This window comes from Pelophylax lessonae (assembly GCF_965119305.1).
Source record: "Pelophylax lessonae genome assembly, chromosome: 3".
Lineage (NCBI taxonomy): Eukaryota > Metazoa > Chordata > Amphibia > Anura > Ranidae > Pelophylax > Pelophylax lessonae.
The window spans coordinates 33,307,148-33,323,120 of NC_138770.1; the positions used below are offsets into that span (position 1 = coordinate 33,307,148).

The 15,973-nt window shown below is 43.2% G+C and overlaps 3 protein-coding genes across 3 annotated transcripts in view; 1 reads left to right on the plus strand and 2 right to left on the minus strand.

Moving 5' to 3' along the window:
- Window positions 1-15,973, plus strand: part of LOC309550783 (uncharacterized protein) — a 492,521-nt gene that overhangs the window by 118,746 nt on the left and 357,802 nt on the right. The gene's annotated exons all lie outside the window — the stretch shown is intronic.
- Window positions 746-15,973, minus strand: part of LOC309550275 (oocyte zinc finger protein XlCOF8.4-like) — a gene marked incomplete at its 3' end in the record, with an annotated part of 117,752 nt that continues 102,524 nt past the window's right edge. Inside the window, exons 3-6 of the mRNA XM_082250682.1 lie at window positions 3,132-3,255; window positions 2,917-3,014; window positions 2,718-2,827; window positions 746-761 (exon numbers count right to left, since the gene is read on the minus strand). Of these exons, the coding sequence (XP_082106808.1) occupies window positions 746-761; window positions 2,718-2,827; window positions 2,917-3,014; window positions 3,132-3,255 (348 nt within the window). The remainder of the gene's footprint in view (window positions 762-2,717; window positions 2,828-2,916; window positions 3,015-3,131; window positions 3,256-15,973) is intronic.
- The window catches only part of LOC309549941 (uncharacterized protein), a gene marked incomplete at its 5' end in the record, with an annotated part of 97,866 nt that continues 94,082 nt past the window's right edge, over window positions 12,190-15,973 (minus strand). Inside the window, 2 exons of the mRNA XM_082250423.1 lie at window positions 12,190-12,786; window positions 12,955-13,166. Coding sequence (XP_082106549.1) covers window positions 12,209-12,786; window positions 12,955-13,166 — 790 coding nt within the window. The 3' untranslated portion in view covers window positions 12,190-12,208. The remainder of the gene's footprint in view (window positions 12,787-12,954; window positions 13,167-15,973) is intronic.

The window sequence follows — 15,973 nt, forward strand, 5'->3', positions numbered from 1 at the left end:
CGAAGCTTTGGCCCAGACTAGAACAGGCCCAATGCGACATAGCCCTCCATAGAGCTCCATCGTGCCACCATTTACTACTAGACAAAAGACGCCATCCCCTCATAGGTCACATGATAAGAACCTGCTCTAAATTATTCACACAACTTTCACTTTCCCCGACACACTCACCACTGACACCCATACTGAGGAATCCCCAGTTTACCCCGGGCTACCAAGATAAAACATTCAGGACCTTGATGGAGTCAGGCTATTTCCAAGCCTCCCATTTTTCAACATCATCTAGTTGGCCTGCACTCAAAGACCTCATGGACTTCTTGGGACCCTACCATCTAGATTTCTGGAGGGCATGGCAACTCTATAATTTCTTAAACTCATTTTCACCTCCCAGTGAACGCAACACACAACTTACACCCTTCGAAGAACACTGCTCTCAAGACAGAATACTGACACAGGTATTATCCATGACCTATGCATTACTGATCACACCCCAGGGGACTTACCAACCCCCATTCTTAGCTAAGAGGGAACAGGATTTTGACTGTAACTTTAATCGAGACCAACAAAATCACAACATTCCGTTTACATCATCCATCTGCACGTAAATATAACAAACCAGCTTCAAACTCCTAACAAGGTGGTACCGCACGCCGTCAAGGTTGAGCAGATTCTTCCCCACACTCACTGATCAGTGCTGGAGATGCCAGGAAGGGTCGGGTGACACTCCTACATGATTTTTGGTCGTGTCCTAAACTAGTGGAGTTCTGGAAGACAGTACATGAAATGTCTCAGAGGTTTATAAACCGACCGCTCCCCAATGATCCTGCTCTCTTCCTTCTCCATGCTTCTAACATCCCGGCCCAGACCTATAAAAATTCTGTCATTCGTCACCTTCTAAATGCTTCTAAAATGTGCATCCCTCTTAAATGGAAAAACCCACAGGTCCTGACTGTTGGCATGTGGCTCAAAAAGGTCAAAGAAATAAATAGAATGGAAAACCTTGTTCTCTCGACACGTCCCCAACACGAACGATATACCAAACCCTGGGGTCAATGGAATATATTTGTCCTCTCTTATGAAGGCTGCTCTTTAATTAAGGGTGGCAATACTAAAGAGACCTCATTTAGAGTTTGGGGGAGCTCTAAAATATTGGTGGAAAGTATTGCTGATGTAGGGCCATAGCTTTACCAATGCTAACCCTCCTACACCCCCCCCCCCTTCCACACCTCCTTCCCTTCCTCCCCTCATCCCACCTACTTATCCTCTTCTGCCTCTCTCTCTAAGTTTCTTTTACTTCCCTCTCTCTTTCCACTACTTATTCGCTCACTTCTTCCTTCTTCTTCTATACATTATGCGAAACAGGAACGGACAACTCCGGGTACTTTCTACTCCTGCATAACTCCTCCCATTAGAGGAATTGTAGAACACCTCTTATTCTACGACCGATGTAGATCTCAACCTTATGAATGAATTGTCTTCAATGTTGTAATACACTGTCTCAGCATATGTTCTATAAGGAATGTTACTGTTTATTATGCCTGGAAGTTGTCTTTTATAGAAATAAAAGAATTGAAAAAAAAAAAGAGATCTGACATGGATCAATGATACAACCTTACCCAACCAAACATCACTAAGTAATAATGCTATTGAAATGATGACAATTTTATTGTTGGGAACATGACGTTATATTGAGGAATGGAGATGGACCTTTCATATGGTGTACAGTATCTTCTCCTCATTTGTTTGGGATAGGACGTTAGACTCAGGCATGGGGCAGAAGACCCAAAACTCATAACCTAGGTGCCTATATCATGCACATTTTTTTTGCCAGCCGAATCCCAGAATCTCCATAAATCCAGTTTAGATACAAAAATTGTGTCTGCAGCACAGAGAAGGAAGATTATCCTAGAGAAATACAGGAATACAGGACGGGGAACACAGCTCAGGAAAGTGACCAGGGGATTACAGGCTGATATCACCCAGTCCCCGCCCTACTCTGGACCAATCAGTGAGTAGTATGGGTGGAGGAATGTATTTAGTGTTAATGACCCACCTGTGCTGATCTCTGTAGGAGTGTCCTCCTCTATAAATGTCCCCGTTATTCCATCCTCCTTCGTAGACTGCTGATCATCCCTCACATACCTCTCTTCTTCTTCTGCTTTAACCTCAAATTCTATATCGATTGGATCTCCACTCTAAACCAAGAAAATGAAAGAATATCATCTGTAAAATATAAGCTTTATTATTGTGACATCACATTAACATTCCACACATTGTCTCCATGAGTCTGTGTTTTATAATCTCTGTCTCACCAACCTTGTAACAGTGAGGGATGGTGTGACCTTCCTGTGTGAAATCCCGGGAATACAGAGGACGGGGACATCTCTCTGGTGGGTTCCTGGTATTAGGTGGCTCCATCATATCCTTGTGTCCTTCTGAAAACTCCTCCATCACTCCATACTCCTCATCCTCCTCTTTATACTCTTCTTTAACATCAATATTATCATCCCCGAGGTTTCCTCTCTGAATAAATAATAAAACATTCATTGTAACAAATATACTGTATATAAATCAGAACTACCAATAATTGTGACTCATCTACCTGATGATGGTGGGGGATGGTGTGACCTTCCTGTGTGGAATCCCGGGAATACAGAGGACGGGGACATCTCTCTGGTGGGTTTCTGTAGCTGGATGACTCCTCCACGGTGTCCTGGTACAGATCTTTGCGTTCCTTTAGAAACTCTGACTCCTCCATCACCCCATCCTCATCATCCTCCTCTTTTATCTCTTCTTTAACCTTAACTTTAGAATCTCTCAGATTTCCACTCTGAATATATAATAAAAATGACATCAATGGTAACAATGCAGATAATGTACAGATCCTAATGATACTATCAGTGATTGTTCCTCATCTACCTGATGATGGTGAGGGATGGTGTGACCTTCCTGTGTGGAATCCCGGGAATACAGAGGACGGGGACATCTCTCTGGTGGGTTCCCATTACTGGATCCATCTGTAGGAAACACACACACTGACTGAATACATTGTTTCTATGTGTTTATCAGATGATGGGGGATCTAGGTGGATCCTCCGTACTGCTCTCTCCTTTACAATAAAAGTCTCCTCTTACCCGGTGATGTGAGGGGCGGCTGATTCTCCATCATGACGTCCTTGTAGAGATCCTTGTGTCCTTCTAAACACTCCCACTCCTCCATGGAGAAATAGACAGTGACATCCTGACACCTTATAGGAACCTGACACACACAATGATACAGTCACCATCCAGACACATCCCTTGTCTGTTACTGGATAATGTCCCAGAATTCCCAGCAACGCTCACCTCTCCTCCATGATCTCTCTGGTGACTTCTAGAATCTTCTTTGTATTTCTCTATTCTATCAGGGAGGGAGGTGGAGGCAATGTGATGGTCATATGATCTCCAGACTTCACAGGAGGAAAACTCTAGATCTGAACACAAATAGTAAAATCAAATGAAATTCCCAGAATCCTCCTCACCTCACCATTCAGGTTTCCTTTTGATTGAAGCCCCACCTCCGACTGAGGTATAATTTACCCACACAGGACCCCCACACTGGGCAGAGTAAAAGTTTGTTGCAGACATTCTGACATCATTACATACAACGCAGGACCAACAGTCCCACTTTACGTGAGGATGCCAAGAGTCCACCCACATCCTAAGAGCATGCGAAAAAAAACGCCAGATGGAGGGACATTGGAGGGGGGGGGGGAGCTGTGAGGTCAGTGTGATGTCATAGGACCTATAGACTTGGAATGGAGGGACATTTAGATGGGGAGATTTGAGGGACCTCTATATGAGGCTCCCATGCAAACCAAATCATTGTTCCCGAGTGCCTCCCACTTCTCCTAAAATGAAGAGTGAACTTTGACCTTTACCATACAGAAATCTGTCAGGAATGTGTGAAAGTAATCTCTCATGTGAGCAGGTGACGTGCAGAGGAACGGAGTGTAAATAGCAGACAATTTTCTCCAGAGCTCCTAATGGTGGGGATGGATTTCGCTGCATGCTGGTGCCAAGTTTCCACCCCCCAGGGTCACTGCAGGTGTGGAGAAAAGCTGTGTAAGAGGATATGGAGGAGAGATGAGGAGGAGATCCAGGAATCAGGATAAAGGTCAGGACAAGCAACAGACGAGCGAATCCAAGAGATGAAGCCGGGGTCACTACACAGAAAATCAATCCAAGGAAACAACAGGCATGACGAGAAATAGCAAGAAAGAGCTCAGAGACAAATGAGAATATTGCTCAGCCAATGGGAGATTATCTCAGCATGACTTACATAATGAAGGAGATGAGGGGGAGGGGAGGTGACCATAGATACATGGAAATTCAGCTGGTTCAGCAGGGATCGGTCACATTTCCATCCATGTGTGGTCAGCTTTGGAAGCAAGATATATTAATCATCAACTGATCCCCTTGAAGGGGTTAATCTACTTATTACCTCCTCTGCCACCAGATCCTGCAGTGTCTCCCTCTATGTTCTATGGAACGTCCTCTGTACCTGACATCACTTCCTGTCTGTATTCCATAGAGACTTCCTGTCTGGGTAGAAGTGAGATCACCACCTTGTGGAGCTCAGCGGAACTGCAGCCCTGAGAACCGTCTGGTAGTGTGAACACGGCCTTGTGCTGTGTGTGTATGTACTGTATATCCTTCCCCTTTCTCTCCTCCCTGAGTGTGTATGAAGAGGCGGAGCTCCTGCTGGAACAGCGGTCGGAGGAGGAAGCTGAGTCTAGGAGGGAGACTGACAGAAAGCTCAGCAGACTTGCAGGAGTGAGTGAGGAGGATCCAGTTCCTTTGCCATCGGAGGTGAGGAGAGTGTGAAGGATGTTTGTGACTCTGGTAGCTGAAAAGCTGGGAGTCATATTGCTCTGGTGAGTGGGGAAGCACTACTAAGGGGGCGCCCTCACCATCACGTGTGTAAGAGGTGGAAGAAGGCGTGGCTACACTACAGCTGGTACAGTGTGGAGCACGGAGCACTTTCACACCTTATCTACTTTTCATTCATTTGTGGACTTTTATGGAGCAACAGAAATTCTTTGAAGTAGATGCAAAGTGGAAGCAGTGGACTTGCAGAGAACACTATATTGAGCACAAAATATTGTATATTACGATGAATTTGCACAGGTTTTTACTTTATAGAAAATATTATGAGATTAAAGAAGTAGGTGTTAAGTGGAAACAGTGGATCTGCAGGGAACAGCATCTTGAGCACAAAGCACTTTATGTTGTATATGAATTTTCACATGGATCAGTTTACTTCATTTATTTAAAAACACCATAAGATGAATGAAGTAGGGGTAAATCTAGACCTAGGAAACACAAGGGAGGTGGAGTAGGAATCCTCCTATCCTCACAGAGCACCTTCCAGGTTCTCCACTCTCCTCCCTCTCATCATTTGAAGCTCACTGTATACCTCTATTTTCTCCAATCTCCTCTAGAATTGCTGTTATTTATTGCCCCGCTGGACCGGTATTAACTTTCCCTGATGACTTCTCTGCCTGGCTGCCCTACTTTCTCTCTTCTGAAATCCCCACAATCATTCTCAGAGACTTCAACATCCCTGTTACTACGAACACTTCTGCTACTTCCAAACTTCTCAGTCTAACCTCCTCATTTGGCCTGAAGTAATGGGTGCACAATGGATAGAGGCTTCTACTCACTCTGGTGACAACACCCTCAGCCTTGTATTCTCCCACCTATGCACTCCATGCATCCTCTCCAACAATCCTCTCCCTCTCTCTAAACACCACTAGGGATGGGCGAGCTGTTTGGGCCGAGGAGAACTTCACCAATCACCCGAATTTTCTGTGCGCTCTGTGTTTTCATTTTTTTTACTATTTACATCCCGCCGAGCGCACAGTCAATAGGTTGTTAGGAAGCGAGACCGGGAAGCCGGCCGCTTCGTCCTTAACAACGAATGAGTCATGAGCTGTCAGTGGGCTTCCCTGCTTACAGCAGAATATAAAAAACAAAAAATTGCCAGCAAGATAAAAATCGGGGAAAAATCGGCATGGGGTCCCCCAAAATCCATACCAGTGCCCTTTGGGTCTGGCATGAATTTTAAGGGGAAATTCATACCAAAATGTAAAAAACAAATGGCATGAGGTCCCCCCAAAATCTATACCTCACCCTTAGCCGAGCATGCAGCCTGGCAGGTCAGGAATGGGGGGGGGGGGATGAGTGAGCGCCCCCCCCCCGAATCATACCAAGCCACATGCCCTCAACATTGGGGGTTATTTGGGGCAGGTTGGGCTCGCCCCTCCCCCCCAAAGCACCTTGTTCCTATGTTGATGGGGACAAGGGCCTCTTCCCCACAACCTTGGCCTGTGGTTGTGCGGGTCTGCAGGCAGGGGACTTATCCGAATCATGAAGTCCCCTTTAACAAGGGGGCCCCCAGATCCTGCCCCTCTATGTGAATGAGTTTGGGGTAGATTGTAAGAATTAATGAGGCTATGAGCAAGTTTTTCACATTTCCTTTTATAAAAAATAAAAAACAATGTACCCTGATGTAGATTAATCCTCATTCACAACGCCCAGTGCACATCTGGACCTCTCCCAACAAAAACACTCCACCCTCAAAGGAATGACAGCCTAACAGTTCTTAAAAAGGTAAGGAGCAGGGCCACCTGGTGACATCATCTGGTGTCCCGCCCCCTTGTATTGTAACTGACTGGTTGCATGCTGGATCAGTGACATCATAAGGGGCAGGGCCACCAGGTGGCTCTACCCATTACCTATTTAAAAACTGTCACCCAGCGGAGCAGGCATTCGACAGTCAGCCTTTCTCGTGGGCGGAGAGTTTTTTTTTTCTTTTTTTGGGTCGGCGTTGCAGCGGTCGTTGTGATTGACGATGGATCTACATCAGGGAAATTGTTTTTTTATTTTATTTTTTTAATAAAAGAACTGTCAAAATCTGGCTTGTGTCTTTATTTTTGACACTTTTTTTGGTAAATGAGGGCCAAGATCTGGGGACCCCCTTCTTTCGAGCGGGCTTCCAGATTCCGATAAGCCCCCTGCAGACCCCCCCTTGCCCCAAAGCACCCCCCATGTTGAGGGCATGTTGGCCTGGTATGGTTTGGGGGGCACTCGCTTGTCCTCACCCCTGTCCTGGCCTGCCAGGCTATGTGCTTGGATAAGGGTCTGGTGTGGATTTTGGGGGGGGGGGAAGATACGCCATTTAAAAAAAAAAAAATTGGCGTGGGGTTTTCCCTCAAAATCTATACCAAACCCTTATCCAAGCATGCAGCCTTTTTTGGGCCTGGTATGGATGGGGCCTGGTATAGACGGTGGGGACCCCGCGCCATTTATTTCCCCTTTTTTTTTTTCCAACAATAATTTTTTTTACATTCAGCTGTTTGCGGGGAAGCCTGCTGACAGCTGATGACTCATTTGTTGTTAAGGACATCGTGGCCAGTTTCCCAGTCTCACTTCTTAACAACCTATTGATTGTGCACTCGGCCGGGTGTAGATAGTAAAATAAATAGAAGAAACGCAGAGCACACAGAAAATTTGGGTGTTTTGGCAAACACCTGAAGGGGGCATTTCGGGCTGAAGTTATCCTCAGTCCAAACCACTCGCCCATCCCTAGTGGTGTTAAGATGTTAAGAAGGAGAGAGAGGATTGTTGGAGAGGTTGCATGGAGTGCATCGGTGGGAGAAAACAAGGCTGAGGGTGTTGCCACCAGAGTGAGTAGAAGCCTCTATCCATTGTGTATCCATTGCTTCAGGCCAAATGAGGAGGTTAGACTAAAATATTTAGAAGTAACAGAAGTGTTTGTAGTAACTGGGATGTTGAAGTCACCGAGAATGATTGTGGGGATTTCAAAGGGCCTGGTATGGACCGAGGAGGGACCCCCCCACTGTTATTATTTTTAACAACAATGGCCGGGAAAATCAATTTAAATGTCATATTTTTTTTTCTTTATAAATGTCAGTTTTGCTGCAGCAAGTTCTATACAGAGTACAGATGCACCACTTTACAGGCAGACTAAGGGGACTCCCCAGGCTCTATATTTAAAGGAATTTTTATTTTTGTTTTTTTTTTCATTGTAAGCATTAATTAAAATCACTGTTCCTTTAAAAATGATATTTTGTAAAAAAAATAAATAAATAAATAAATTTGCATTGATAGTATCAAAAATGAAAAAATTGTTAATAAAAAAAAAGAAAAAGAAAAACATGCACAGAGAAATTTCTGGTGTTGGGGCGAACACCCAAATGGACAATGTTTAAGCCGAACCATTTACCCATCCCTGCTCCCTGGTTATCTCTCGCCTCGACTATTGCAACTCCCTCCTCATTGGCTTACCTTTACATAGACTATCCCTCCTTCAGCCCATCATGAATGCTCCTGCCAGACTCCTCCACCTTACAAACCACTCAGCATCTGCTACCCCTCTCTGCCAATCCCTCCATTGGCTGCCACTCGCCCAACAAATTTATATTAAAAATACTAATGGTAACTTACAAAGCCATCCACAATTCCGCCCCCAGCTACACCGCTAACCTGGTCTTAATATGCCAAACAAATAATCCTCTTCGATCCTCCCAATATCTTCTGCTTTCTAGTTCCCTCGTCACCTCCTCCCATCTCCAGGACCTCTCCTATGCTGTGGAACTCACTACCCCAATCTGTCGACTATCTCTTACTCTATCCACCTTTAGGTGTTCCCTGAAAACTCATCTCTTTAGAGAAGCCTATTCTGCCCCCACCTAACAACTGTACTTTTATTTTCTCCATCAGCCCATCCCCCACAGTTATTACCTTTTGTATCACTTGACCCTCCCTCCTAGATTGTAAGCTCTAAAGAGCAGGACCCTCCGATTCCTCCTGTATTGAATTTTATTGTAATTGTACTGTTTGCCCTAACATTATAGAGCCTGCGCAAACTGTTGGCGTTTTATAAATCCTGTATAATAATAATAATAATAATATATGACTGCCTAGTCCAGCCTCTCTCAGCCAGGGTTCCTCCAAAGGTTTCTAGGGGCTCCTTGTCACTTCCTTGGGCTGTATATGGAAGTGTCACCTACCAGCCGTTTCTGGATACTGAAGTCTGTCATCATTGCACGACACACACAATTTTTTTCTTTCAATATATTTTTTATTCTAACTTTAATTTTAACAAGAGTGCAAAAAAAAAAAAAAATGAATGAAATGGTAAAGGAAGAAATCCAATTGGTCAGGAAAATGACTTGTCTGGAATGTGGAGTCGGTAATAATTTGTGTACAATACAATACACAACGTGTTACATTATTATAACAAAGTGTTGTAGAGAAGATCACACCATAGAAAATGGGTGAAAGGAGAAAATAAACCCGGATATGAAGGTGACATTTGTGTACGAGGAACACCTTAACAATTACCACCATTTTATTCTCCAGGGCCTCTGCTTTCAGAAAATATATGTTTGGGGGTTTTATCTAATCTTCAGGCCCAAAATCTGCATTTTACCATGTGTGCAAAAATAATGCAAACACAGCACTGGCAGTGAAAGGGTTAATGAGAGCTAGATGGGATCACTCTGCTGTGATCACATTAGAGCTCCCCCTAGCTGCAGCCTGGTAATAACATTGCTAGGAGGTCTATTATTTTATCAGCTACATACTTCCCATCTTTATATAAACATCTCCTGACATTTAGGGGTAAATATTAGAACATTTACATAGCAATTCTCTCAATGCATGTACATTCCTTCTGTGTGATTGGGGAAACAATGAATTATTAGGGGATATGCTGAACTGGTTGAATATTTTCCATTGATTTAAAATGGAAAATGTGACATTTGGACACTAGATGGCGCTAATTGCTATGATACTGAGCACCATCTAAAGGCCAAATGAGGTAATTTTGGTTTTAAATCAATGGTTGGTTAAATCCTGTGGTTTTATTTATTTATGTCCTTCAATGTGTACTGTATTCATAAATACATAAGTATGATCACAGGGATTTGTATGACCCTCCCCCTGACATAGGAAACTAAGGGGTTTATGCAAAGAATATGTTGGGGGAGTGTGACAAGCCGTGACAAATTCTGGCCGTATTCTAATAAACACAGTGACTTCCTATAATCGTCAGCTCCAACTAGTGGCCATAATGAGGTATTAGTTCCAAAATACCTCAATCAGGAAAAATAGTTCAATACCACATTATGGCCACTAGATGGACCCAATGATCATAGGAAATCACTGAATGAAATAAAATAAGACCAACATTTGTCATGGATAAATGAATGTTTGTCATATTTGTTCATTCATTTTATAAAAACTAAATATGTAAGTGAAGTGGTAACTATTGAGCCAATCACTTCATCAAACCACACATAATATCTCCCTTCAAAGGGAAAACAGAAATTATTTACAGAAAATCAAACAGTATAAATATTTTCCAGAAATGTGAAGAATCCGCGCTTAGGATAATTTTAAGCTTCTTATATAATGTTTGATATTGGCTGCAGCCCACCTGTGCACTATATTCCTAGAAATATAGTAAGATAACCGGATAAGAAGAAAAGGTATATGGCGCTGCCAAAATATACGAAATGTTCCGTGTGTCTTTTGACGATGCTGAATATAAATTAAATGTGTATTTGCACTGTGGATTATAAATTAATAAAGTGTCAAGTGCATCATATATGTGATTCGTAAAAAAATATATACATATGGTGAGTACCCATTTTATGATTCTAATAAAGCAATTTTAAAAAAGCGGTACTACTCTATGTGAGCCTTCTTCCCCCTACATATGCTTGTGTACCCGTGGACCCTAACCCCAAGGACCTTGGCACGCAGGACTCGGGCAGAATATTGGACCATACAGTTACCTTAAATAACCAGAGCAGGAGACCCCCAGGATTATATACCCAAGGCCTGATACCCCTGCAGGGGTATTCAACTCTGGTGAGTGCGGTCCAAGGGGGTGCGGGGAGCACTGAATTTTCACTGACATCCGAGCACCTCCAAAATTCTCCATTAGAGCACCTGCACTCAAGTCACTTTTTTTTGCTCCTCTTTTTCAGGAAGGGTTTTTCCAATGTGGGATCACCCTCCTTTCTAAGTCTTTTTGTCACTACGGACTTACTAGCACTTGGACTATTGCTGTCATATCATAAGTGTTCTTATAAGATCTTATTTCATGTCAATACAGGATGCTATTTATTGTATAGTACATTTATTTCACAGTTCACTCATGTGGTATTGTATGTCTTTAAGGGGATCCAACTGATTTTTACCCATTTGCTCTATTTATTAGGTTGACACCATTCATATTTTCTTAACCACTTCTAATTTTTAATCACATTGCATTTTCACCAATTTTTTTAATTGTTTTAGCACTTTTGCAAACCCCTCACAGGGTTGGATCTCCTATTATTGTTGGACTCACCATATATATATTTTTTTTTACGAATCACATATATGATGCACTTGACACTTTATTAATTTATAATCCACAGTGCAAATACACATTTAATTTATATTCAGCATTATAAATATTTTCCAACCAATAACCTCCACCCAGACAAGATATTTAGAAATATAAAGACAAGCGGTGTTACCTCTCGTGCCGCACTCCGCCAAGTCACCCAAACCCACACAGGAGCAAAGGAAAGAAGTTCTCACCTAGTTTATCTCCGAGTTCTCCTTCCCTCCTGTTGGGGGATGGGAGAAGGATGGACTGAAGACAGAGAGGAACGCTTTGGGGTCACCACTGGTAAGTAGAGCCTTGAAATGAAGGACATCAACTTCAGAATTTCTGTCTTGTCTGTGTAAAGTTTACTGATAAAGATATATGGGATCTCACAGCTTCTAGCTCTGTAACCCACTATATCATTATCAGTAACCGTCACACAGACAAGCAAGACATTCTGAAGGTGATTCCTTCATTTCATGGCTCTACTTACCACTCTACATCCCACAATTTACTCAGCCAATAAAAAGCCAACATAATACAACACTTCATCCATGTCTCTGGTCATCTCTCATCTCCTTATCAACTGTTTCTTACATGATGAAGATCAGCCATGGAGTATATCTGAGGTGTATATCAGGGTGTGCTTCTTCCCCACATGTCCACTAACATTCATATAGAAGACATTTCCCGCACTCAAGGCACTCTCATACACCTCAAGGGTTGCGTGGGATCCCATGATGTACAGGAAGACAGGACTTCAGTGAGGAACAATTCCCTCACTCAGGACAGGAAAGTGGCTTCTCCCCGTGTGAGATCTCTGATGTGTGTGAAGATGAGACTTCCGTGAAAAACATTTCCCGCACTCAGGACAGGAATGCAGCTTCTCCCCCGTGTGAGATCTCTGATGTCTGAAAAGACTGGACTTATCTGAAAAACATTTCCTGCACTCAGGACAGGAATACGGCTTCTCCCCTGTGTGAGATCTCTGATGTGTGTAAAGACTGGACTTCCGTGAAAAACATTTCCCGCAGTCAGGACAGGAAAATGGCTTCTCCCCCGTGTGAGATCTCTGATGTCTGGAAAGAGAGGACTTTTCTGAAAAACATTTCCTGCACTCAGAACAGGAATACGGCTTCAACCCCATGTGAGATCTCTGATGTATGAAAAGACTGGACGTATGTGAAAAACATTTCCCGCACTCAGGACAGGAATGCGGTTTCTCCCCCGTGTGAGTTCTCCGATGTATGTAAAGATTGGACTTCCGTAAAAAACATTTCCCGCACTCAGGACAGGAAAATGGCTTCTCCTCCGTGTGAGTTCTCTGATGTGCGTAAAGATTGGATTTCCGTGAAAAACATTTCCCGCACTTAGGACAGGAATACGGCTTCTCCCCCATGTGAGATCTCTGATGTATTAAAAGACTGGACATATAAGAAAAACATTTCCCGCACTCAGGACAGGAATGCGGCTTTTCCCCCATGTGAGATCTATGAAGGCTGTTACGATGAGACTTTAGTGAAAAACATTTCCCACACTCAGAACAGGAAAACAGCTTCTCCCCCGTGTGAGATATTTTATGCAAATTAAAACCGTATTTAGAACACAAACATTTCCCACACTCAGCACAGGAATACGGCTTTTCTACCATGTGAGACCTTTTTTGCTCATTAATACGGGATTTAAAACACTTCCCGCACTCAGTACAGCAAAACCTCCTATGTGTTGGAAGGATGGCACCATCCCCCACAGTCTGAGGTTCCTCAGGATAAGAGGAATACGATGGTCCGGCACTGTCCCTCACAGTCTGAGGTTCCTCAGTATAAGAGGAATACAATGGTCCGGCACTGTTCCTCACAGTCTGAGGTTCCTCAGGATAAGAGGAATACGATGGTCCGGCACTGTCCCTCACAGTCTGAGGTTCCTCAGGATAAGAGGAATACGATGGTCCGGCACCGTCCCTCACAGTCTGAGGTTCCCCAGGATAAGAGGAATACGATGGTCCGGCACCGTCCCTCACAGTCTGAGGTTCCTCAGGATAAGAGGAATACGATGGTCCATCTACACTGTGTGGTGTCGGATGGACATTTGAGGTAGCCGGGTTTTCTCCTGGACTATACTGTGTGATGTCCTCATCTTCTACTTTACAGTCTGGAGACAAAGTGAGACAATCCTCTGAGGTTTTCCTCATCTCCCATCCATCTACTAAAATAGAAATACAAAGATTATTACTAGACATCAGCAGATTGGTTCCCCTAAACCAGGACTCATCACATCAGACAGCTTTGTCTCTGAGGATCTTACAATTCCCCCCTCAAGGTAACTAGTAAATGGTAGAGGGTGACTAGGTGTCCCAGGAGCCACACATCAAGTCAAGACCTGCTGTATGATAGTAAATGGCAGTCTCAGTCTGGACCTACGCCAGGCCACGCCTTGATGTGTGGGACACCTACTCACTATCTACAGATATAAAATGTCCAGCTGGTATAAAATGGGTGTAACAAAAGAGAATCCATATTATGTGTATATTATTGTGCAAGTCAGCGCCCAATAGGCTTAGACGTAACGCGTATAGGGGGCGGAGCCTTCCCTGCTGCTCGGTGTATCCTCTCAGCCGTGCAATCTTATTGTTACAAGCATGACTCCAAGTGGCTGTTTGTGAGTATATTGATTTTAATAAACAGCTATGACAGACATATTCACTATTTATTTTTCTGGCGCAGCACCTGTTTGTTTTGAATTATGTGTATATATATAGCAGTGGGTAGAGGGGAGAGAGCAGAAATCAGGAGTATGTAATGTACAACATAGAGTATATAGTGCAGGGGTCAGGAGTATGTAATGTACAACATAGAGTATATAGTGCAGGTGTCAGGAGTATGTAATGTAAAACATAGAGTATACAGTGCAGGGGTCCGGAGTATGTAATGTACAACATAGAGTATATAGTGCAGTGGTCAGGAGCATGTAATGTACAACAGAGTATATAGTGCAGGGGTCAGGAGTGCGTAATGTACAACATAGAGTATATAGTGCAGGGATCAGGAGTATGTAATGTACAACATAGAGTATATAGTGCAGGGGTCAGGATTATGTAATGTACAACATAGAGTATATAGTGTAGTGGTCAGGAGCATGTAATGTACAACAGAGTATATAGTGCAGGGGTCAGGAGTATGTAATGTAAAACAGAGTATATAGTGCAGGGTCACATATATGTAATGTACAACATAGAGTGTATAGTGCAGGAGTGAGGAGTATGTAATGTACAACATAGAGTATATAGTGCAGGGTGAGGAGTATGTAATGTACAACATAGAGTATATAGTGCAGGGTCAGGTGTATGTAATGTACAATATAGAGTATATAGTGCAGGGGTCAGGTGTATGTAATGTACAACAGAGTATATAGTGCAGGGTCAGGAGTACGTAATTTACAACGTAGAGTATATAGTGCAGGGTCATATATATGTAATGTACAACATAGTCATAGAGTATATAGTGCAGGAGTGAGGAGTATGTAATGTTCAACAGAGTATATAGTGCAGGGGTGAGGAGTGTGTAATGTACAACAGAGTATATAGTGCAGGGTCATATATATGTAATGTACAACATAGAGTATATAGTGCAGGGGTCAGGTGTATGTAATGTAGTGCAGGGGTCAGGAGTGTGTAATGTACACCATAGAGTATATAGTGCAGTAGTATGTAATGTACAATACAGAGTATATAGTGCAGGGGTCAGGAGTATGTAATGTATACCATAAAGTATATAGTGCAGGGGTCAGGAGTACTTAATGTACAACATAGAGTATATAGTGCAGGGGTCAGGAGTATGTAATGTACAATATAGAGTATATAGTGCAGGGGTCAGGAGTATGTAATGTACAACACAGAGTATATAGTGCAGGGGTCAGGAGTATGTAATGTACAATATAGAGTATATAGAGCAGGGGTCAGGAGTACGTAATCTTTTTTTTTTTAAACAAACAAACGTTTATTGAGTTAGGTACATAACAAAAGCAGAAAAAAGGGACAATCACTGTCATTGAAAACATTACTGAAACTAATGGTACAGAAAGTAAGGTCAAACAGGCATATAATATTGCAGCCCCCCCCCCCCGTCCTGAGGAACACTGGGGGGAGCACCATGATCGAGAAAGATTGGTAATACCAGCAACACAGGCCTGCAGCAGGATAATGCAGTATCAATCCAACAATTGTAGAACAACAAGCTAAGCGCGCACTGCGGGTGCGGGAGAGAGCCCAAGGGCACAGTAAGGGCAAGCCGCCACTAAACCAAACAGCCGTGATCAGGAGGTGCATGTGGCAGGGGCTTCAAGCCATCTGTCCCAAATCTTATTATATTGTCTTGGACATCCTCTATTAGCATATAAGACCTTTTTATATGGAAGAGTGGCATTGACAGCTGCTAACCAGGAAGACAGGGTGGGTGGAGATGGCTGCATCCACTTTAGGGCTATCAATTTCCTAGCGGTGAACAGAGTTTCACTGAGAAAGTGGAGT